The 24,469-nt window shown below is 43.6% G+C and overlaps 1 protein-coding gene across 1 annotated transcript; it reads right to left on the reverse strand.

Moving 5' to 3' along the window:
* Positions 1-304: 304 nt before the first annotated feature.
* Positions 305-16,657, reverse strand: LOC115153356 (solute carrier family 22 member 7). Its single transcript, XM_029698714.1, has 10 exons — positions 16,192-16,657; positions 15,966-16,069; positions 5,274-5,428; positions 4,486-4,654; positions 4,078-4,201; positions 3,673-3,782; positions 2,729-2,943; positions 2,401-2,509; positions 1,875-2,081; positions 305-716 (listed from the first exon to the last, which is right to left on the reverse strand). Exons 1-10 carry the CDS (start codon positions 16,600-16,602, stop codon positions 632-634), a joined length of 1,689 nt encoding a protein of 562 aa, XP_029554574.1. The 5' UTR covers positions 16,603-16,657; the 3' UTR covers positions 305-631.
* Between the last annotated feature and the right edge of the window lie 7,812 nt (positions 16,658-24,469).

Raw genomic sequence — 24,469 nt, forward strand, 5'->3', positions numbered from 1 at the left:
CATGGCAATGAGTGACAAGTACTTGACAGCATGATGGCACCAACAGACTGGGACTCAGGCTTGTTCCCACCCAAGTTTGTAGAAAAAAGGGAAATGAGACAAAGACTAGATATGCTGAAAAACGTCACAATTTTTTAAATATTTTGTTCTATTGAATGTGCCACCACAATAAAGGTATTTAACTGCATGGAAATAAAACCAATACACAGTCAGAATTATCCAAAATACAAGTTACAATTCGTGATGGGAGTTTAAGGAACCCAGTTCTAACCCAGTTAGGATAACTCAGTACAGGAAACGTATGTGTAGAACACAGGTTTATTGCCAAGCCACATAGTAAGACACACAAACACCAGTATTTATGAAGAACAAAACAGTAGATTCAATAATGACCATGTAAGAAAAATGGGCTACAATTCATCTTACAATTATCTTTCACCAAGTAATAAACAGTTAAGTAATGGTCCATCCATCCATTTTGGTCCATCCATTATATTTCTTCTAGGTAGATATTCTGCTCTGTCCATCTATCATGCACTTGCTTGAAAACTGCTGTCTCTCTGAGTGACATGGATTCACATATAACTACATATCTAATCCTTTTATATTCTAATAGGATCTCTGCGTGGATTCATGTAACCTCAACTGTTCCATTTCCATTCCTGTTTTCATCAGCTTGCTTCAGTGGATTGCCACTCTCTCCATCCAGTTCCGCTCTGCAAAGCATGAAAGGTGCAATTAGATGTTACATGGCCATTCGTCCAATTCTGAATACTGATTAAATAATGGGTAACCTTTGCTTAAAGCATATACGTATAATGCTGTATGACTTGTTATGAGCCTTTGTAAAGAATCGGTTTAAGACTTGGCATATGCATAATGCATTATAACTTGTTATAAGAATGTATGAGCCTTTATAAAAAATTCAGTTTATGCATTGGCATGGGTATAATTAAGCAAAAATGTTCGAGGGGTGTTGTATATTGGCCAGTAACACCATGGCAAAGGGCTGTTGTTATGCACCTCGAAGTGGAGTGCCTGGATACAGCCCTTAGTCGTGGTATATTGGCCATAAATCACAAAGCCCTGAGGTGCCTTATTGCTATTATAAACTGGTTACCAACATAAATAGAACAGTAAACAAGTATTTATGTGTCATACCCGTGGTATGTTGTCTGATATACACATAGCTGACATGCTGTTTCAGCCAATCAGCATCCAGGACTCAAACTAACTGGTTTATAGTATGCAATAAGGCCCCACGGCGGTGTGCTATATTGCCAATATACCATGGCAAAAGGGCTGTTCTTATGCACGACGCAACGCAGAGTGCCTGGATACAGCCCTTAACCGTGGTATATTGGCAATATACCACAAACCCCCAAGGTGCCTTATTGCTATTATAAACTGGTTACCAACGTAATTGGAGCAGTAAAAATACATTTTTGTTATACCTGTGGTAGAAGGTCTGATATACCACGGCTTTTCAGCCAATCAGCATTCAGGGCTCGAACACCCAGTTTATAATGCTTTATAACTTGTTATAAGCATGTGTGAGCCTTTATAAGGAATTGGTTAAAGCATTGGCATAGGTATAATGTTTACAACTTGTTATAAGCACGTATGAGCCTTTATCATTTCTTATAATCAGGCCCATGGCAAGACTTACAATGCATTATATAACTGCATTATTTTTGTAAACTGTATTTGTTTCCCCTTTTCTTCACAAGCACTTGATTGTATCTTATAAGCCCATATGGGCTGGGCACTAAATGGTGTCTGAAACTGAAATTAAATAAATAATCAATCAATCAATCATATACAGTACCTAGATGCTTTAGATACAGTGTTACCAAATACAATTCCTGCTCTACCTTGGTCTGTCTATGTCCTCGATGAACTCTGGCAGGCGAACATTGAGTGTTTCTGGGAGGAGCAAAGCCACTAGTCCGGTACCAACAGCCACCAAGGCATATATCACAGCAGGGAGGAGCTCCCACACATTGTCCAATAGGGCGATGAGGGGAGCGATGGACACGCCTAGCCGACCCACAAACGAGGTGTAGCCAACGCCGTTCTGCCTGAGGGACCAAGCAAAAAAGTAATTTAGAGTGCAAAAGAGGACAGATCTTTGCAAAAAATTATGATAATCTGGCAGTATAATTAAATTGGAAACTTCACTTCAACAATGTGTGTTATAAGGAGGCAAAAACATTACAGAACGTTTAGATATAATTTTTTGTGTAGAACAGAGTTGAGTAGGAGTCGTGTTAGCTCTATTTGTTAGATTTCTATCTGTAACATTGTGAAAAACATTTGACCTCACTGAATACACACCAAGACTACAGGTGATTACATTAAGTGAACACTATGTGACATAGTAGTTTATTGGTCACTCACCGAACTACTGTTGGGTAGAGCTCAGTGGTATAAAGGAACATTATTGTGAAGGATGCTTCGGACAGGCCTTTCCCAAAAAGACCCACGATGGTACGAAACACCCACAAACCTAAGTGAAAATATGAAAATATGGATGACTGAATCTAAGGCTAACAACTCAAAAATACCCCCCAGGGCTCAAAATGCAAGTGCACAAAGAAAACAAACTGCATCAATGGCCTACGTTCTACAAGCAACTCAAAGGTAAGTAAGTAGGTAAGTAAGTAAAACGTAAGTAAAGTAAAAACCTATTATTTGCTAACAATATCTTTCAGGAACCAACAAATACCTTGAGGAACAAATATGTTGATGAAGACACAGGCTCCAGTCAAAAGCAGTGTCCCAACCTGTCCAGGTTTTCGGCCAAACTTGTTCAAGAAATAATAGACCATAATCTTTCCAGGCAACTCGATGGCAGCGTATATGAACTGTGTGAAGTAGACATTCATGCCAAACCCAGTGATGTTCAAACTGATGCCGTAATATGTAAACGCAACTCCATACCTACAGGTCGAAGAAAATAAGGAACTTCAGATCAAAAATACTTCTAAAGGTTATACATGTAACATTTCCACCTGCAACTAGAGCCAAATCAGTGGCGGCTGCTGATAGGAGAACGGCTCATAATAATGGCCTATGTTATCAAACACCTTGAACCCATTTGTTTGATGTATTTAATACCATTCCACCAATTCCGCTCCAGTCATTACCACGAGCCCGTTCACCCCAATTAAGGTGCCACCAACCTCCTGTGGATGGCCCAATGGATGGCCAAATGGATTATGATAAGATTAGAAGCAGTACTAAGCCATTTTAGGCGTTTCTATGCAGTGTCCTTTAAGAATCTTGAAGAAATGGAAATTATGGCTAAAATAGTACATGTTGCTCCTTTAAATTGATTGCCAGACAAGTTGGAGAGAAAACATTAAAGGGAAACTCTACTCAAAAACATTTTTTTTTCATTAGTCCAGTGTTGATACAGTCCCAAAATGTTTTGTATGTCAGCTGTCAAGTTTTCAAGATATTGGACTTTCAAGAAGCAAAGTGTCACTGGCCACATTACCGTGATGATGTGTTTTGCATGTGGCCAATGATGTGGACTATATCAACGTGGACTAATGAAAAAAATACAAAAATATTGTTTTTAAGTGGAGTTTCCCTTTTAAGGGCATTTAAGATGAATTCTATGGCATCAGACCTTGATAAGATCCAAAAGTGTTTTCCCCTACTTACCATAGTATTCCTGTGCAAATGGCAAGTTTCCTTATATTTGGAGTTCTCACAAGGTCCACAAAACCGTACTTCCTGTCCTCATCTTTAACTCTTACTGCATTCGTAAGGGTCTATGGGCAACCAAAAAAGGCATGCTTTTATGCAAACCTTTTTGTTCAACAACGCATTTCTAGGTTTATCTTATTTGCTTACCTAGATGGCTTTGAATAGTTTTTCACCTGCGGCTATTAGTCATTAGTTTCACCATTGTCATGAAGCCACGCATGCTAAAATGAGCAGCATTTTTCTGAGTATGGTGTCGATATTTAGACAGCCTCAGTCTCAGCAGGATTTGAGATTGAAAGAAGCCCTGTTGAAACTAAGACTATCCTAACATGATACCACATATGTGAGCATTAAATGTACCTGTGGTGTGATCTCAGCCATACACTTGGATCTGTTGTTCATCTTGGCACATTTCTCCAGGTAGAAATGGGCTTTTTCTTTTTCTCCATTCGCTAAGAGCCACCTAGCAGACTCTGGAAGCCACCTGCAATGGCACAGATCCCTGTTGACACCAGGCAAGGCCACCAGATGGTCTCTAATAATAATGTTATGTTGTTAGAAACCTTTCCTTTTAGTAGATATGTATACCCTTATTTGCCCAGGAGAGGGAATTTGTATTGTACAAATAGTAAGGTCTGACTTCACCAGTACATCCACAAAGATTTAAACAAGTTTTACCTGTACATGTTTTACCACCGGACAAGTTTTAACATTGAACTCATCAAACCAAGTATAACACATAACATCAATGTAAAATGGGTTGCGTACCACCAGGTAATGACAGCCAAGACAAGAGGCGAGGTAACTGCTATGGTCAGCCACCTCCAGTCGTTCACAAAGTATGCAATGCTAGCTAGCAGCATGTTTCCACCTGTCCAATCCAGGCTTACTATCACTCCAGCAAATGTCCTATATTGAATGTCAAACCATTCCACACCTGTAGAAATGTCCAAGAAAGAGAGTTTTGAATGAATTATATTTGAATGTTAAAGTAAATACCGATTTTTATGCTAACACTGACATCTAATGTAAAGCAACTGATGTTGATACCAAGCAACCATTTTTTAGCATTTACTTTCAGATTTGTCTCTACATAATTTGCAGAGTGCCTCTACAGTCAAAGTTCATGTTGAACAAGCTGAATATTCCTAGAAGCTACAGCAGGAACAGAAAACATAATTCATTCATGCAATATATCACTAAATCAATCATCAACCTTTTAATATGAATAATTTATGAAATCCCAGTGTATTTAATTTAACCCGAAATGTAACCAAGATCAATTCCCTTGAGGTCTAAAACCTCTTATAGAAGGAGACTATAATAACATTATACATTTGACCAGACACTCTTGTCAAGATACATTTACAGGAGCTATTAGGATTAAGTGCCTTGCTCAAGGGCACATTGACTGATTTTTCACTTAGTCGGCTCTGGGATTTTAACCAGTGACCTTTCAGTTACTGGCACAACACTCTTAATTGCTAGGCTACCTGTATAACACTTTAATATGTATAACACAATACAATACAAAGCGAAATCAGGGACTAACTCACTGAGTACAATGGAGATTATGCTTATTCCAGATAGTGTCACTCCGGTGAAAAATCTCATGATACAAAACATGACATAGGAGGTGGAGAAGGCACTGGTAAAAGCAAACAGCATAGTTGACAGGTAAGCCACCATCAGCATTGCCCTCCGACCGAATCTGTTCAGAGAAAAATAAAACATTATAAAGGCTAATTATCAGTATATCATAATGTAAAGTGTTGCCATATTTCTATACACAATGTAGCTAAGTGAAAAACAACATGGTATTAAACACTAGACACTATCAGAGCATTTCATTTCTGTAAAGGATTCAATTGAACACCAAAGTCTGGGCCTAAAATAGTTTATAAGAGGTCATACAAGAAGTTTTGTAATGATTCCTATGTTGTATGATATAAAGAAGATTTGTTGGTCTATGGTGTGTAATGAGGAATCAGACACTGCACTTGACATATTTATGAAATTGCTTATTCCAGTTACTAATAAGCATGCCTTGTTTAATTTTTTTTACTGTGAAAACAGTTAAATCCCTGTGGATTGATGAGGAATTGAAAAATTGTATGGTTGAGAGGGATGAGGCAAAAGGAATGGCAAGTAAGTCTGGCTGCACAACCGATTGGAAAACGTACTGCAAATTGAGAAATCATATGACGAAACTGAATAAAAAGAAGAAGAAACTATAGTATGAAACAAAGATGAATGATATAGAGCTTTGGAGCACCTTAATTGTCATTTTGGGCAAAAAGGCAAACTCAGCTCCATCATTCCTGATGGCACCCTGTGTAGGGTGCCGTCTTTCGGATGGGACGTTAAACGGGTGTCCTGACTCTCTGAGGTCATTAAAGATCCCATTGCACTTATCGTAAGAGTAGGGGTGTTAACCCTGGTGTCCTGGCTAAATTCCCAATCTGGCCCTCATACCATCACGGCTACCTAATCATCCCCAGCTTACAATTGGCTCATTCATCCCCCTCCTCTCCCCTCAAACTATTCCCCAGGTCGTTGCTGTAAATGAGAATGTGTTCTCAGTCAACTTACCTGGTAAAATAACGGTAAAATAAAAAATAAAATAAAAAATAAAAAATTCATTGAATCAGATGGCTCATTCATCACAAAACCCACAGATGTTGCCAATTCCTTTAATGATTTTTCATTGGCAAGATTAGAAAACTTCAGCATGACGTGCCAGCAACAAACGCTGGCACTACAAATACAAGTATAACTGACCAAATTCTGAAAGACAAGCATTCAATTCTGTAAAGTGAGTGTAGAAAAGGTGAAACAATTATTGTTGTCTATCAAAAATGACAAGCCACCGGGGTCTGACAACTCGGATGGAAAATAACTGAGGATAATAGCGAAAGACATTGCCTCTCCTATTTGTCAGAGGGCTCCCGAGTGGCGCAGCGGTCTAAGGCACTGCATCTCAGTGCTAGAGTTGTCACCCTGGTTTGATTCCAGGCTGTATCACAACCGGCTGTGATTGGGAGTCCCATAGGGCGGCACGCAATTGGCCCAGCGTCGTCCGGGTTAGGGTTTGGCTGGGGTAGGCAGTCATTGTAAATAAGAATTTGTTCTTAACTGACTTGTCTGGTTAAAAAATACAGTTGAAGTCGGAAGTTTACATACACCTTAGCCAAATACATTTAAACCTAAGTGTATGTAAACTTCCGACTTCAACTGTATAGTTTACATACACTTAGGTTGGAGTCATTAAAACTCATTTTTCAACCACTCCACAAATTTCTTGTTAACAAACTATAGTTTTGACAAGTCGGTTAGGACATCTACTTTGTGCATGACACAAGTCATTTTTCCAACAATTGTTTGCAGACAGAGTTTTTCACTTATTATTCGCTGTATCACAATTCCAGTCGGTCAGAAGTTCAGCTCTGTCAGGAGGAATGGGCCAAAATTCACCCAACTTATTGTGGGAAGCTTGTGGAAGGCTACCGAAACGTTTGACCCAAGTTAAGCAATGTAAAGGCAATGCTACCAAATACTAATTGAGTGTATGTAAACTTCTGACCCACTGGGAATGTGATTAAATAAATAAAACCTGAAATAAATCATTCTCTCTACTATTATTCTGACATTTCACATTCTTAAAATGAAGTGGTGATTCTAACTGACCTAAGACAGGGAATTTTTACTAGGATTACATTTCAGGAATTGTGAAAAACTGAGTTTAAATGTATTTGGCTAAGATGTATGTAAACTTCCGACTTCAACTATATATCTTCAATCTAAGCCGACTAGAAAGTGTGTTCTCTCAGGCCTGGAGGGAAGCAAAAGTAATATCACTACCCAAGAATAGTGGCTCAAATAGCCAACCAATCAGCCTGTTACCAACCCTTCGTAAACATTTGGAAGAAATTGTGTTTGACCAGATACAATGCTATTTTACTGTAAATAAATTGACAACAGACTTTCAGCACGATTACAAGGAAGGACATTCAACAAGCACGGCACTTACACAAATGATTGGCTGAGAGATATTGCTGTTTTGTTAGACTTCAGTGCGGCTTTAACATTACCAATCATAGTCTGCTGCTGGAAAAATGTATGTGTTATGACTTTACACCACCTGCTATATTGTTGATAAAGAGTTACCTGTCCAACAGAAAACAGAGGGTGATCTTTAATGGAAGCATCTCCAACATAATCCAGCTAGAATCCGGAATTCCCCAGGGCAGCTGTCTAGGAACCTTGCTTGTTTCAATCTTTACTGATGACATGCCTTCAGGCCTTGAGTAAAGCCAGTGTGTCTGTATACGGATGACTCAACACTATACACGTCAGCTGCTACAGCGAGTGAAATCACTGCAACACTTAACAAAGAGCTGCAGTTCATTTCAGAAAGGTAGCAAAATAAGTTAGTCCTAAATATAAAAAACAAAAAACATTGTATTTGGGACAAATCATTCACTAAACCCTAAACCTCAACTACATCATGTAATAAATTATGTGGAAATTGAGCAAGTTGAGGTGACTAAAATGCTTGGAGTAACCCTGGATTGTAAACTGTCATGGTCAAAACATGTTAATACAATAGTAGCTAAGATGGGGAGAAGTCTGTCCATAATGAAGAGCTGCTCTGCCTTTTTGCAACACTATCAACAAGGCAGGTCCTACAGGCTCTAGTTGTGTCGCACCTGGACTACTGTTCAGTCATGTGGTCAGGTGCCACAAAATGGGACCTCTGAAAAATACAATTGGCTTAGAACAGGGCAGAACGGCTGGCCCTTAAAATGTACACGGAGAGCTAACATTAATAATATGCATGTAAATCTCTAATGGCTCAAAGTGGAGGAGCGATTGACTTCATCGCAACTTGTTTTTGTAAGAAGTGTTGACAAGCTGAATGCACCGAGGTGTCTGTTTAAAATACTAGCACACAGCTCGGACACCCATGCATACCCCACAAGACATGCCACCAAAGATCTCTTCACAATCCCAAAGTCAAGAACAGACTATTGGAGGCGCACAGAACTACATAGAGCCATGGCTATATTGAACTCTATTCCACATCATGTAACTAATGCAAGCAGTAGAATCAGATTAAAACAATTAGAAAAATACACCTTATGGAACAGCGAGGACTGGAGAGACACACACACAGGCACAGACACACATACACATGATAAGACATGCACACTAAACACATGTACACATGGATTTTGTATTGTAGATATGTGATAGTAGAGTAGTGGTCTGAGGGAACACACTTAATGTCTTGTGAAAAGTGTTATGAAATGTAATGTCATGTAATATTTGAAATTGTATACAACTGCCTTAATGCTGCTGGACCCCTGATTATTTGAAGGTTTATAGGCTTAAAGTAAGGATTAGGGTTAGTGTTAGTGGATAGTTGGTTAAAATGGTGTTGAGAGTTAATTGAACATTGAACATCTGGGTTGCACAAGATGGCGACCAGCAAGTTTGGCATGGTGGCAGCACTTTTACTTTATGTGTTTGTTTTAAATGTTACTGGAAATAATTGCATCTGCTATTTAGATGAAAGAATAGTAAATTCTCAGCAACTTCTCAGTCATGCAAACACATTTGATGGCATTCAGCACTTCGGATTTGGAAGAAATGTTATATACCAAACTTTCATAGCACCTTGGCACAAACCAAAACGATCATCAAAATCCAGTCTGAAATCGCAAATTAATGGTGGAGATCTTATAATAACTCTTTGCCTTTTCTTATCGGGTGATATCCATCAATCCCCTGGACTTTACTTTATCACAAATCCCATCAAACGGCCTATGCACCCATGCTCCTCTTGCGAACGGTGGATAAAGAGTAACAGCAAAGCTTTGGTATGTTTGGAATGCGCGCAGTGGATTCATCTAAAATACAGCGATTCTAGCTTTGGACATGGGGTCAATGAAGCTTACCGTTGCTGTCGGTGTGCTGTACCCGCGGGGTGTGTGAGCATTGACGGTGGAGTGGGACCAGAGGACTTACCGAGAGTGGAGAGTGCACCGGAGGAGGGGGGGTTCCACAGCGGAGCGGAGGCAACCAGAGGCGAGTGACGGGGGACACGGTGGTGAGGACGATGGACTGGCACCTGGGGAGGGGTGCTCCATGGCAACAGAGAGGCCACCGGAGGCAGTGCAGTGGGAAGATGGCAGCTCAGTGGGAGGTGAGTTACAAGTGGATCGGGAATTCAATGAGGCCTTTGGGAAGAAGGGCTTATATTTTGTGCACTTAAACGTCCGAAGCCTACTACCGAAGATCGATGAGATACGCCTGTAGGTTTGCAAATCAGAGGTGGGTGTTTTATGTTTTACTGAGACATGGTTGGATTCATCTGTTTGTGACTCAGAAATTGAGATAGGTAATTACTCTGTTGTCAGGAAGGATCAGAATCGGAACGGTGGGGGAATATGTGCGTTTGTAAGATCTGACATTGCTTTTAACGTCAGATCGAATTTAAACGCTGATCTGGAGATTGTCTGGCTGGATATCTGCCTTCCCTAAACCAAGCCGATTTTGTTGGGGGTGTGTTATAGGCCGCCCAAGCAGAATGCGTTCTATGAAGGTCTTGAAATTGTGTTATCAAACTGTAATGATTCGCTGTTGAAGGAATTCATTTTGTTAGGGGATTTCAATACTGATGTCTGCAAAAAGAATAGCCCAACCCACAATGTATTTATGCACTTTTGTAGATCACTTGCTCTGACCCAAATGATAAAGGATCCCACCAGGATATTTGAAACAGTGCAAAGTACAATTGACTTAATATTGGTGTGTCACAGCTGTCAAAAGGAGCAGACCAAAGTGCAGCGCGGTTGTAGTTCCACATTTTATTAAATCCGTGAAACTTTGCAACACATAAATAACTGAATTGACAAAACAACAAACCGTGAGGCAGGGAGAAACAAACACTACTCAAAATATAATAACCCACAAAACCCAGGAAGAAAAAGCTACTTAAATATGATCTCCAGTTAGGGACAATGAGGACCAGCTGCCTCCAATTGGAGATCAACCCAAAAAACAACAACATAGAAATAGAAAAACTAGAACTTAAACATAGAAATACAAAACATAGAAAAACACAAAACACCCCCTGTCACACCCTGACCTACTCTACCATAGAAAATAACCTCTTACTATGGTCAGGATGTGACATGGTGTCTGATAAATCTAAAATATCGCAGAGTGGCGTAATAGTCTATGGAATCAGTGATCATTTTATTACATTTTGCACAAGGAGGATTTTTAAATATATATTTGTGTCACAAAACTGTTAGAATCAGAGGACTCAAAAAATACTGTGTAGAAAAGTTTAGGGAGGAAGTGGGTAAAATTGACTGGTCACCTGTGCTAGATAGTGTAGGGGTAGACAGTGCCTGGGAAGTCTTTAAATGTAGATTCCTTGATGTGGTGAATGTGATGGCTCCCATTAGACGGGTCAGGGTAAAGCAGAGATCTAGCCCTTGGTTTAATCATGAGATTCTAGAATCTATCCAAGCAAGGAATAAGGCCATTAAGAAATGTAAGAACTCTCAAGAGCAGCATGATTTTGTCCTATATTAACATCACAGAAAGGAAGCACAGAGCAGGATGGATGAAGCTAAGAGGGGTTACTTTGCTGAGAAAATAATTGAAAACAAAAATGACCCTAAAAAGCTTTGGAAATCATTTAAGGAACTAGGCTGTAGTAGTACTACCAAAAACAAACTAAACAGTATTGGACTGAACATCAAAAGGGAGATGGTATATGAAAAAGCAGAGGTTGCCAATAAATTCAACTCTTTTTTTACTTCTGTTGCCAGCAAGCTGGTTAGCAAGCTGCCCACCAGTTCTGGTTTGTATGGAAGCAACCAAGTCAAGAAGTATTATGTAGAGTTAGGGGTTCAGCCAAACTCTTTTCATTTTGCAATGGTAGCAACAGCCAAAATAGTCAGTATGCTGGCAGAGCTTAAATGCTCCAAAGCCACAGGCCTGGATAATATTCCTGCAAGATTTCTAATAGATTCTGCTGAGCAAATTGGCCCTTGTATTACGCATATTGTTAATCTCTCTCTTGAACAAGGCACCTTTCCCAGGGACATGAAACAAGCTAAAGTTATACCTCTGTATAAAAAGGGGATAAAGTCTGACCCTGGGAATTATAGGCCTGTATCTATCCTCTGTGTAACATCAAAGATCCTGGAGAGAATTGTACATGAGCAAATGTATGAATATGTTAACAAACAGGGTCTAATGTATGATTTTCAGTCGGGTTTTAGAAAAACATACTCCACTGATTCATGTCTACTTTACTTGACTGACTTCATCAGGAAAGATATTGATGAGGGAAATCTGTGTGGAATGGTACTGCTTGACCTACAGAAGGCCTTTGATACAGTTAACCACTGTCTCCTAATCTCCAAACTGGAGGCACTGGGGTTAAGCAATATCCCTCTAGGCTGGGTAGAGTCCTATTTATCAGGAAGTAGTAGAGTAGTAAGTAGAGGTTAATGGTTCACTGTCTCAGGCAAAACCAATGAGTTTGGCGTTCCGCAGGGGAGCGTGCTTGGGCCTCTGCTGTTTTTATTGTGTATTAATGATATGAAAGATGCTTGTTCTTGCCGTCTTTTTCTTTATGCGGATGACTCTACACTTCTGGTGTCTCACAAAGTAAAACTATGTTGGAGAGCATACTTAGCACAGAGCTTACTAACATTAGCAAATGTCTTGGAGATAATAAGGTATCTCTGCACTTAGGGAAAACTGAAGCAATTATTTTTGGATCCAGACCTAAATTGTGTAGGTCGTCTGAAATCAGAGTGGAGTTAGGGAGTGAGGTGCTGACTACTAAAACCTCTGTTAGCTACATGGGAGGTATCCTTGATGGAAGCTTGGGAGGTGTGAGCATGGCCAATAAGGTGCTAGGGAAGGTTAATGCCAGGACTAAGTTTTTTGCTAGAAAGTCCAAGCTGCTTGATAAGGACCCGATGAAAGTGCTAGCTACTGCCCTCATTCAATGCCATTTTGACTATGCTAGTACTTCCTGGTTTGGGGGCTTATCTAAACTTATGAAGGGGAAGCTCCAGATAGCCCAGAATAAGCTGTTCAGGGTAGTATTGAAGGTGAGTCCACATACTCACATAGGCGGGAGCTGCTTTCAGGAACTAAACTGGCTGCCTGTTGAGGCTAGGGTGTCCCAGATTAGACTAGGTTTGGTTTACAGGAGTATTTATGGTCCTGCGCCCAGATATCTAAGTGATTACTTTCCTCATGTTAGGGATGCACACAATCACAGCACCAGATCAGGTGTTGCTGATGTGTGCTTATACAGGTTCAGGAGTAATGCTGGGAAAGGTACTTTCTTGTATACTGGAGCCTCAGAATGAAATGAGTTGCCTCTGCCTATACAAACAACATCCTCTCTGGACAGCTTTAAAAATAAAGTACAAATATGTTTGATGTCCTCTGTGCCCATATGAATAACCCCTATGATGTAACTGGAATGATGAGATAGATGTTCTTCTTCTATGTTTTTGTTTTATTATTTCACTGCCATACTGTGTTGGATCTTGTCTAGCCATCTTGTCTCAAGAGGACCACAATGGAAATAAGTCCCAGACTTTATTGTGTGTTATCTTCCATGATTTTATTCATGTGCATGTATGGCTTTTAAGTTTTATGTGAGCTTGTTTTTTTTTAAATGGTCGAATTAATAAACTAAATTAAACTAAACTACAAACCAAACATCGACTTTGGATTTTCCAAATAAAGTGTTACCGATTTATCACTTCAGCACATCTAATGCGAAAGTTTATGGTACTTTCCTAAAAAAAAACTTTTGAATAACATCCCATTTATTGGGACCAAGCTTTCGCTTTATCAGCTCGTACTGTGTCTCTGCTAAGGAAAATGAATGGTTAACACAATGCTGGTAAGTATGTCCTTATCCTTATTTCTGACTTTTATATAACACACAGAATGAATTAGCAACTGTAAGAAAAGCAGAGGACAAGAGAATTGGGATCCTTAATAAATACTAATACAAATGGTTTTAACTATGCAGCTATTTTCCAGCCACAGGAAGGGACATTTTTTCATGTATTATCAGTAGAATGATGTGTTTGTATTTGTATTTATTATGGATCCCCATTAGCTGCTGCCAAGTCCCCTACTCTACTACCGTATATCTACAACACAAAATCCATGTGTACGTGTGGGTATAGTGCATATGTTATCGTGTGTTTGTATGCATCAAGGTTATTATAGTTTTGTGATTTAATATTTCCGTTTACATTTTAGTAATTTAGCAGATGCTCTTATCCAGAGCGACTTACAGTAGTGAATGCATACATTTTCATTTATGTGTTGTAGGCCTATAGTTTGTTTTCTTTGGCAAGTCACTTCTTGCCACTGGGGGCAGTAATACATAAGGTGAGGGGCCAGGACCATAGACTTGGATAGACATAACATATCTGTATCTGTGTCATGATTGAGTCTGTGAGACTATGGGCAGCGCCATTGAGGCCATCTCTATCTTGAAATATTCCATTTTCTCTTCAGAAGTAAAATTCATTGGCTGATTATTTCTGATGATCCGGCTGTCACGACTCCAACCGGGTCATCAGGTCATGCCAACCGGATCATCAGGAGGGATCAGCCAATAAAGTTGGAAGTCCCACCCAGTTGACTAAATCAAAATGGCAAAAGTCCTCAATGGCGCTGCCCATGCTAATACAGGCTTTTGGCTACTAGAACAGGGGTTCCCAAACTTTTTCACTCAGGCCCCCCTTCCAGCATTGGGGAACATCCCGCGCACAGTGAGCACGCCATGTTCATTTCTATGGGCACAAGCACTGTTCGTGACACAAACTGTTCACTCCCCTCTTGTTGGCAGAGACAACATTTGTACAGGTTTAAAGCTGCAATTCTACACTTTATCATGGGGTGCAGTTAAAATGTAGCAGTTTTAAAGCATTTTTGCCCTGTCTAATGTGCCTTCATGTGATATTTGAGTGACTTAAACATTACTACAAAATCTATGGGATAAAAACCACTGCACTAGAGGACTCCAGAACATAGGTTTGGTAAGGTTTAAATTATAAATCAATCTGAATGTGACTTGGATTGAAAGGATAAGCGCCTAGACTGGTGCAAGAAATAAGGTGGAAGGAAACTTTCTTGCCCATGTTTACACCAATCCAGTGCTTTTTTAATGTTTACACCAATCCAAATCTTTTTGAACTTTAGTAGTAAGGAGAATCAAGTACCTTTACCTTTATCTGTCAGATAGAGGAAGGAAAAAACAACTAATGTATGAAGACATGGCACATTTGACATGTTATTCTTTATGTAAAACTAAACAAGTGTTTATGTAATATTAAACATGAAGCACTGAGGTCGACATGCTTGCTGGACTCATCGTGCTGGCATCTTCCTGCGGACCTGCTGCTCCACAGCTGTACTCTCTGATTTGATGGAGGATAAAAGACTCTGCTTCCCTCATCAGTGTCTCTATCTCTGTTGAGCATAGTGCCACAGACACACTTGGGCCCATCATACAAGCTGCTGCAGAGGTTGGCTCGAAGTGCCAGAGGATTCAGTATACATGCGAAGCGCTCACGCAATGACTTCAGGAGGACCTGTGCCAACTGTTTTGAAACCGTAGTTGACTGCAAGTATGCCTCAAGGTTAAGAAAACACTGCACTGGCTGTCAGTATGGAGTTGGTTAATGTGGATTGAGAACGGCTCAAGCAACTTCAAAAGCTGCTCTAGCTTGGCCCAGTCACTGGTCAGCAAGTTGGTCGGTGTGGATTGTGAACGGCTCCAGCAACCTCACAAGGTGTTCTAGCTTGCCCCAGTCATGCTCCGTGCACGCCATCGGATTTCTTCCCTGTTAGCTATTGATAGCTAGTATAAGCTAGGTCTATTTGAAACGTTAACATTTGATTTTTGCTCAAAGTTTAGAAGAAAAAAACTAAAACTTAACATCACTTATGATGGTTTTTATTTTATTTTAGTTATTTTCTGCATCATAGATAATAGTTTCCGTATAGTTTAGTTTTTCAATTGTTTTTTCGTTTTACATTTTTTTTCAGTTTACTAAATTGTTTTTCCAATTTTAGTTTTTATTTATTTTCAGTTTTCGTTTACTATAATAACCTTGGTGTGTATACGCAAGTTTGTGTGAAGTAGTAAGGGTTTTTTCTGTATAATGCATACATACCTGTCACTGAGGAAACCGAATAAAGGAGCCCCACACATTACTCCAATGAAGAAAATGGTGGCTGTCACTTTGTTCATCCCTTTTCTATCGCATACAAGGTCCCACTTAAAAGAAATCATAACAACAACCCTGGTGTCATGAGTACAACAGAACAGTTACAAAGTGATCAACATGTTCAATGCTTTCCATCTAGAAAGCAAAATAGCTGGAAAAGGAAGAGACTTACCTCTGTAGCCAGAGTGGATTTGAAGGTGCTGTTGTCATATACCCATCCATTCTGACAGGGGACTGTAGCTAGGTCACTGTCATTGGAGTTGGACAGGAGGTGGAACTGGGGTTCTGGGAACATCTTGCAGGAGCTTGGAGTCCCATCTTCCTGTACTGGAATACTGACAGTCAGTCTCTGCTCCTGGGTCAGATTCCCAAAGACACCCTCATCATCCAGAGCGCTGAGGTCACAGCGGTGAGAGGGCACAGCAGCTATGAAGTTATTCAGTAAGAAGTGACATGGCAGGGTTATGCGAGAGAGGCTCTGAATCAGGACGATCATTACTTGGAATTTACCAAATCCATTGATTTCTGAGAGGACATTGTCAAATTTCATTTTGAAAAGCACTTTGGAGTCGCCAGAACTCATCTCAATAAAGTAGCAGCAACCACATCTAATGCTGTCTGCATAGACAATCCTCTAGTCCTCTGCTCTTCTTACAGTTGGTAATTCATTCTGTGTGTTATATAAAAGTTGGAAAGTAGGATAAGGACATATTTACCAGCATTGTGTTAACCATTCATTATCCTAAGCAGAGATACAGTACCAGCTGATAAAGCGAAAGCTTGGTCCCAATAAATGGGATGTTATTCCAAATTTTCTTTTTAGGAAAGTACCATAAACTTTCGCATTAGATGTGCTGAAGTGATAAATCGGTAACACTTTATTTGGAAAATCCAAAATAGATGGTTGGTTTGTAGATGTTCAATTAACTCTCAACAGCATTTTAACTAACTATCCACTAACACGAACCTTAACCCTTACTTTAAGCCCATAAACCTGTATCCACAAAGCATCTCAGAAAAGGTCCTATATCCTGTTAAAACCTGTTTTAAGACATTGTCTGGACAAAGTCTGAGCCAAGAGTAAATCAACTGATAAAAATGTATCTCAGCTGGCAATAAAGACAGTTTGAGGTACCGCAAAGGAAAGATATTATTGCAAATAATGGGCATAACCAATCGAAATGAAATGTTGCAATGGTAAAACATTTGATACAATTTTCGCCTGACACGATCACTTGATCGCTTCCTGTTTCAGCAATGTCATGCTGAAACAGGAAAGGGCCTTCCCCAAACTGTTGCCACAAAGTTGGAAGCAAAGAATTGTGTAGAATGTCAATGTCATTGAGTCCAATAGCATTAAGATTTCCCTTCACTGGAACTAAGGGGCCTAGCCCGAATCATGAAAAACAGCCCCAGACCATTATTCCTCCTCCACCAAACTTTACAGTTGCCACTATGCATTGGGGCAGGTAGCGTTCTCCTGGCATCTGCCAAACCCAGATTCGTCCATCGGACTGCCAGATGCTGAAGCGTGATTCATCACTCCAGAGTCCAATGGCGGCAAGCTTTACACCACTCCAGCCGATGCTTGGCATTGCACATGGTGATCTTAGGTTTGTGCGCGGCCGCTCGGCTATGGAAACCCCTTACATGAAACTCCCGACGAACAGATCTTGTTCTGACGTTGCATGAAAGTGCCTTGATTACTTCTGGAAGTTATTTTTAGACAAAGGCTTTTTAGGCATTGTTCATTGTCCAGCATCAACTTCTATTTTTTTCTATAATAAGAGCACATTTTATTAAATAATTTATGATGGATTAATAGCCAAAATAGCTAAAAGAAAACAAAAAAATCCATACACTGCTGTGCTCCCAAAGAGCTTGTCTTATGTTTAAGATAATGTTGCAGATAATGCGGTAAATTTAATTCCCATTTATGGTGAAACTCCTCTCAATCATCAGTAGCATATAGGCCTTCCCTCACACTCCTATTTATGACGTCACTGGGAATAAACTGCATCTACAGGCGTAGGAGTTTAATTTGACCACCCTGTTGCAAGAGTACTTTCCTGCAATGCAGGAAATTTTAAACATGTCGTGTATTTGAGGTTTAAAAAGTCTTCTGAAGTTTGTAATTTACACTTTGACATTTTCCTGCTGTAGCGAAAAATACTCAAAATGTCGGCTTACTCTATTTCCCCTTATTGGCAATTATATTAATTAATAATTCTATATTAATTATTCTGGAGGGGCATAAAATCTGTAGAGGAAAAAACTGGATGATCTAAGTATTGGACAGAAAGACAAGAGTAATCATTAGTCTATTTTACAGTATCTCTGTTGTTTTAATGTAGAAGACTGACCATTTGAAGTTAAAGTGGAATGGATGGATCAACGAATGATAATCTTAATCTTTCTTTAATGAATGAAATAACAAATCTGTGTAGGTCTATTAGAGATGGGACATAAACCAAACAGGAATTCAGAAAGACAGTTTAGAAGCTGTCACACCACCTAATTTGATAGATAGGACCTTTATTGGAATCTCGGTTTCTCTGGAGACATAATAACAGGTACTCCATACCACCAAAGGGTGGAGGGGGACCTGTATCAGTGATTTTGACCAGATAGACAGATCTTCTGCAGAGAAATAGCTTCCCATGACTGCATACAAAACCAAAATTACTGTATTTTTTGCATGTAAAAATCTGCCAATTGTATAAATAATTGATAGAACTGCAATACAGATATGCTCTGAATCTTCACAGAGTGCTGTATTGGTGTCACGACAGTGACGGATGGTGGCGCCCCTCCTCGGCCGGGCGGGGCTCGGCGGTCGTCGTCACCGACCTACTAGCTGCCATCGATCCCTTTTTGTTTCACTTTCGTTTGGTTAGGTCTAGGTAGGCACGCACCTGTTTTGTGTTAGTCATTAGAAAGGGGGGGTTATTTAGGTTAGCGTAGGATGTATGTGTTTGTACGTGATTGTGTGTTGCTCTGTATTTTGGCTTGTGTTCACGCTGATTGTGTTTATGCTCTAGTGCGTGGTTTTGCGCCGACTGTTTTCTGTCCCCTGTGTTTGGGGCACATTGTTTTGTGTGCGCTCTGGAGCGCTGTTGGGGTGGCTTGTGTTTCGCCGTTGTGCTCATTAAAAGCCACTACCCTGTATCGCTGCTTCCTGCGCTTGATTCCTCACCCACTACGCCCAAGCTTGACAGAAATCACGTACCACAACGTAATGGAGTCAGCAGGAGCTTCAGCGCCAGCCATGTCCATGGAGGAAACCGTGGACCAACACTCTACCCTGCTCCACCGGCTGGGGAACGCCATGGATCAGGTGTTGGCGCGCCTGGAGAGCTGGGACCGACGCGCTCTCGGCCCCCCGAACGCGGCAGTCCAACAGCCTGCGCCCCCTCCAGCACCCACAGCCCCCAGTGCCAGTGGGGTGAAACTCGCTCCCCCCAGGGAGTACGATGGAACGGCCGCTGGGTGTAAGGGCTTCTTACTCCAGTTGGAGTTATACCTGGCGACCGTTCGTCCTCCTCCCTCGGGGGAGGAGAGCGTCAGCGTCCTCGTCTCCTGTCTCACGGGTAAGGCCCTGGAATGGGCAAACGCCGTGTGGGACAGTCCGGACTCAGCCAGGGACAACTACCCAGAGTTCACCCGCCGCTTTCGGGCAGTATTCGATCATCCCCCGGAGGGGAGAGCGGTGGGTGAGCGGCTGTTTCACCTGAGGCAGGAGACGAGGAGCGCGCAGGATTTCGCTCTCGAGTTCCGGACCCTGGCCGCGGGAGCAGGGTGGAATGAGAGGGCCCTTATAGATCACTACCGTTGTAGTTTGAGGGAGGACGTCCGCCGGGAATTAGCCTGTCGGGACACGACCCACACACTGGACCAACTGGTGGATCTGTCCATCCGACTGGACAATCTGCTGGCCGCCCGCGGACGTCCGACCCGGGCCCTGCTCATTCCACCCTCCAGCCCTCCTGCTCCCACGCCTATGGAGATAGGGGGGGCAGCAGCCAGGAAGACTGGAGGGGGAGGTCGCTCCTGCACCTCATGTGGTCGCAGAGGGCACACTGTGGACCGGTGCTGGGGAGACTCCCCTAGGAGTCCAGACGGCAGGCAGAGCGCTCCTTTGACACCTCAGGTGAGTCAGCACCAGCCTCACCCAGAGCCCCCTGTACGTCACATGTATGTGTCAGTGTCTTTTCCTTGTTTCTCCCCTCACTCCCGGTTTAAGGCGCTAGTCGATTCAGGCGCAGCAGGGAGTTTTATGGACCGTGGGGTCGCGGCTAAGTTAGGGATTCCCCTGGTCCAGTTGGACCAACCCTTCCCCGTGCACGCCCTAGACAGTCGACCACTAGGGTCAGGGCTGGTCAGGGAGGTCACTGTACCTCTGGTCATGGTAATGCGGGGGGGTCATGAGGAGCGGATTAGTCTTTTCCTCATCGATTCCCCAGCGTTTCCAGTGGTTCTAGGGATTCCCTGGCTAGCCACTCACAACCCTAAGATTTCGTGGGGACAGAGGGCTCTTAAGGGGTGGTCAAATGAGTGCTCGGGCAGGTGCATAGGAGTTTCTATCGGTGCGACTACGGTGGAGAGTCCAGACCAAGTCTCCACCGTGCGCATTCCCTCAGAGTATGCCGATTTGGCTATCGCCTTCAGTAAAACGAAGGCGACCCAATTACCACCTCATCGACGAGGAGACTGTGCGATAAACCTCCAGGTGGGCGCTGCCCTTCCTCGTAGTCACGTTTATCCCCTGTCTCAGGAGGAGACAGCGGCTATGGAGACATACGTCACTGAATCCTTGAGGCAGGGATACATTCGGCCGTCTCACTCACCCGTCTCCTCGAGCTTCTTTTTCGTGAAGAAGAAGGAGGGAGGTCTGCGCCCGTGCATTGACTATAGAGGTCTAAATGCCATCACAGTGGGTTTCAGTTACCCACTACCTCTCATCGCCTCGGCGATGGAGTCATTTCACGGGGCGCGCTTCTTCACGAAATTGGATCTCAGGAGCGCATATAATCTGGTGCGTATCCGAGGAGGGGACGAGTGGAAAACTGCATTTAGTACCACATCTGGCCATTATGAGTACCTCGTCATGCCGTATGGGTTAAAGAATGCTCCCGCAGTCTTTCAATCCTTTGTGGACGAGATTCTCCGGGACCTGCTCGGTCAGGGTGTAGTGGTGTACATCGATGACATTCTGGTCTACTCCGCTACACGCGCCGAGCATGTGTCTCTGGTGCGTAAAGTGCTTGGGCGACTGGTGGAGCATGACCTATACGTCAAGGCTGAGAAATGTGAGTTTTCCAAACCAGCCGTCTCTTTCTTGGGGTATCGCATTTCCTCATCAGGGGTAGTGATGGAATGTGACCGCGTCTCAGCCGTGCGTAATTGGCCGACTCCCACCACGGTGAAGGAAGTGCAGCGGTTTTTTGGGATTTGCCAATTACTACCGGAGGTTTATCCGGGGCTTTGGGCAGGTGGCGGCTCCCATTACCTCACTGTTGAAGGGGGGCCCGGTGCGGTTGCAGTGGTCCGCGGAGGCGGACAGGGCCTTTAGTCGTCTGAAGGTTTTGTTCACCGACGCCCCGGTGCTGGCGCACCCGGACCCCTCTTTGCCCTTCATAGTGGAGGTGGACGCGTCCGAGGCTGGGGTAGGAGCCGTGCTGTCCCAGCGCTCGGGCGCCCCCCCCAAGCTCCGCCCCTGCGCCTTCTTCTCTAGGAAGTTGAGTCCGGCGGAGCGTAACTATGATGTGGGGGACAGGGAGCTGTTGGCTGTGGTCAGAGCCCTGAAGGTGTGGAGACATTGGCTTGAGGGGGCACGTCACCCTTTTCTCATCTGGACTGACCACCGCAATCTGGAGTACATCCGGGCGGCGAGGAGACTGAACCCGCGTCAAGCCAGGTGGGCGATGTTCTTTACGAGATTTCGGTTTAACATCTCGTATATCCCAGGTTCCCGGAACACTAAGGCCGACGCACTGTCTCGTCTCCATGACGCCGAGGAACGGTCCACCGAGCCCACGCCCATCCTTCCAGCCTCCTGCCTGGTGGCACCGGTGGTCTGGGAGGTGGACGCGGACATCGAGCGGGCGTTACGGACGGAGCCTACTCCTCCGCATTGTCCAATGGGTCGTAAGTACGTTCCGCTCGGTGTTCGCGATCGGCTTATTCGGTGGGCTCACACGCTTCCCTCCTCGGGTCACCCAGGGGTTGAGCGGACAGTGCGTGGTCTTAGTGGGAGATACTGGTGGCCCACCTTGGTGAGGGACGTGAGGCACTATGTCTCCTCCTGTTCGGTGTGCGCTCAGAGTAAGGCTCCCAGGCACCTGCCTAGAGGGAAATTACAACCCCTCCCGGTTCCACAACGACCATGGTCCCACCTGGCGGTGGATTTCTTGACCGATCTCCCGCCGTCTCAGGGCAACACTACGATCCTGGTCATTGTGGACCGGTTTTCTAAGTCCTGCCGTCTGATTCCGTTACCCGGTCTTCCTACGGCCCTGCAGACCGCGGAAGCCTTATTCACCCACGTCTTCCGGCACTACGGGGTGCCCGAGGATATCGTCTCAGATCGAGGCCCCCAGTTCACGTCCCGAGTGTGGCGGGCGTTTATGGAGCGGCTGGGGGTTTCGGTCAGTCTGACCTCAGTAATGGGCAGGTGGAAAGGGTAAACCAGGAGGTGGGCAGGTTCCTGCGGTCCTACTGCCAGGACCGGCCAGGGGAGTGGGCAAGGTTCGTGCCATGGGCCGAAATGGCTCAGAACTCTTTGCGCCACTCCTCCACCAACATGTCACCATTCCAATGTGTGTTGGGTTATCAGCCGGTCCTGGGGCCATGGCATCAGAGCCAGACGGAGGCCCCTGCGGTGGAGGAATGGGTGCAGCGCTCAAGGGAGACCTGGAATGCTGTGCAGGAATCCCTGGAACGAGCCAGGGAGCGACAAAAAGCGAGCGCTGACTGGCACCGCAGCGAGGCCCCCGTGTTCACCCCAGGGGAGAGAGTCTGGCTCTCGACCCGGAACCTGCCCCTCCGCCTGCCCTGCCGGAAGCTGGGTCCGCGGTTTGTGGGGCCATTTAAAGTCCTGAGGAGAATAAACGAGGTGTGTTACAGATTACAACTTCCTTCTTATTATCGTATTAACCCCTCGTTTCATGTGTCTCTCCTCAGGCTGGTGGTAGCTGGTCCGCTGCAGGAAAATGAGGTACGGGAGGTCCCTCCTTCCCCCCTGGACATCGGGGGGGCCCCGGCGTACACAGTCCGATCCATCTTGGACTCCAGACGCCGGGCGAGGGGCCTGCAGTACCTCGTGGACTGGGAGAGGTACGGCCCGGAGGAGAGGTGCTGGGTACCGGTGGAGGACATACTGGACCCAGCGCTCATCCGGGAGTTCCACAGCCTCCATCCGGATCGCCTTGCGCCTCGCCCTCCGGGGCGTCCTCGAGGCCGGTGACGGCGCGCTGCGGGAGCCGCGCGTCAGGGGGGGAGTACTGTCACGACAGTGACGGATGGTGGCGCCCCTCCTCGGCCGGGCGGGGCTCGGCGGTCGTCGTCGCCAACCTACTAGCTGCCATCGATCCCTTTTTGTTTCACTTTCGTTTGGTTAGGTCTAGGTAGGCACGCACCTGTTTTGGGTTAGTCATTAGAAAGGGGGGGTTATTTAGGTTAGCGTAGGATGTATGTGTTTGTACGTGATTGTGTGTTGCTCTGTATTTTGGCTTGTGTTCACGCTGATTGTGTTTATGCTCTAGTGCGTGGTTTTGCGCCGACTGTTTTCTGTCCCCTGTGTTTGGGGCACATTGTTTTGTGTGCGCTCTGGAGCGCTGTTGGGGTGGCTTGTGTTTCGCCGTTGTGCTCATTAAAAGCCACTACCCTGTATCGCTGCTTCCTGCGCTTGATTCCTCACCCACTACGCCCAAGCTTGACAATTGGTGTGTATTCTCCAAAAATGTGTTATTCTAGAGTGAATAAAAAAAAGTGTTTACATACTAATAACACTGATGCTTGCACCATGCTGCCAGTCATAAGAAGTGTATGGAAACAAACCTAGCCTCCTGTATATAGCTAGCTATATGGTGGTATTCAAGCTGAGGTTAATCAATAAATCAAATCAAATCAAATGTTATTTGTCACATGCACCGAATACAACAGGTGTAGACCTTACAGTGAAATGCTTACTTACAAACCCTTAATCAACAATGCAGTTTATAAAAAATGAATAAAAAGTGTGTTAAGAAAGTATTTACTAAAATAAACTGAAGTAAAGAAAATTTTAATTAAGGAGCAACAATAAAATAACAGTAGCGAGGCTATATACAGGGGGTACTAGTACAGAGTCAATGTGCGGGGGCACCGGTTAGTCGAGGTAATTAAGGTAATATGTAAATGTAGGTAGAGGTAAAGTGACTATGCATGGATAGTAAACAGAGAATAGCAGC

This window comes from Salmo trutta, chromosome 18 (assembly GCF_901001165.1).
Source record: "Salmo trutta chromosome 18, fSalTru1.1, whole genome shotgun sequence".
Taxonomy (NCBI): Eukaryota; Metazoa; Chordata; class Actinopteri; order Salmoniformes; family Salmonidae; genus Salmo; species Salmo trutta.